Here is a 1,041-nt window from a genome sequence, read left to right on the forward strand (position 1 = left end):
TTTCGCTAACACTGTGTTGACCGTGAACCGGAAGTGATCGGAGTGGCATCACGTGCTGGACCAGATGTCCGTGGCATGTAGGCTATTGAGAAGGCAGCCTTACCGATAACACCGCGGCTCCCTGCAGAGACGTGACAGAGGTGATCATCAGGTTCATGTCTGCCTGCTCGTCTGCTGGATGTGGTGGTGTGTTCGCTGCAGACAGGGACAGGTTCTTCTGGCTGCAGGAGCCCAGCGTGGTGACACTGGAGATCCTGATCTCTGAGTGCTCCGCGGTGCTCAGAGCACTGGGTGAGTGTGGGGRGGAGGGGCCTTCAGGGTGCACAGGTGAGAGAGAGGCTTCCTTCTGCTCGGAGTCTTCCTCGTCATCGATGACGATGGGCTCAGGTGCTGCGGTCGCAGCCGTCTGARGTGCTTCCACCACAGACGTGCTGGAAGACGGAGGAGAGCTGGGCATTGCCGCCGTGTCCACGGTTGCCACGGCAGCAGCATCAGCACCAGCTGGCTCTGAGCGCTCTGCGCTGGGAGTGTCTTGGGAGGAAGTTGCAGTGGAAGGCTTGGGATCTTCCTCTTCTACAAGAACTACATCATCATCGTCGTCGTCCACGCTGGGCTCCTTTGTGGCTTCCTCTTCTGTTTCCATGGAAACTGCCTCCCCAGACCCTTCATCAGGGGAGGTGGTGTGTTGCTGGGGGGGAGGAGTGGCATCTGTAGGCTCCTCCCTCTCTGCCTCCTCTGCCACGACAGGGCTTGGTTCCGACTCCCCATCCATCACTAAGGCAACCACCTGCAGCACAAAGAAAAGGATGCAGTCAGGTGAGGGCGGCGTCAGTAATTAGACCATATCTGACAGCTGCACAGGTAGCTCAGGTGTCCCCAGAGGACAGCCTCCTCGTTGCCACGGTAACACCTCATCTGTGTTTAAATCATTCCTCGCTTCGTCTTTTTCTTTAAAAATTGGGTTCAACTCAGGCTTGTTGCTTTAAAGACATCTACAACCTCTGAGTTTACAAAAGCAAATCAAGGAGAGGTTGATTTAGA

General features: G+C 55.8%; 1 protein-coding gene across 1 annotated transcript in view; it reads right to left on the minus strand.

Annotated features, from left to right (window-relative positions):
- zmym2 (zinc finger, MYM-type 2) overlaps positions 1-787 on the minus strand; it is a gene marked incomplete at both ends in the record, with an annotated part of 15,244 nt that extends 14,457 nt beyond the window's left edge. The window contains 1 exon segment of the mRNA XM_014018978.1: positions 104-787. Within this exon segment, the coding sequence (XP_013874432.1) occupies positions 104-787 (684 nt within the window).
- Between the last annotated feature and the right edge of the window lie 254 nt (positions 788-1,041).

This window comes from Austrofundulus limnaeus, unplaced genomic scaffold (genome assembly GCF_001266775.1).
Source record: "Austrofundulus limnaeus strain Quisiro unplaced genomic scaffold, Austrofundulus_limnaeus-1.0 Scaffold206, whole genome shotgun sequence".
Classification (NCBI taxonomy): Eukaryota; Metazoa; Chordata; class Actinopteri; order Cyprinodontiformes; family Rivulidae; genus Austrofundulus; species Austrofundulus limnaeus.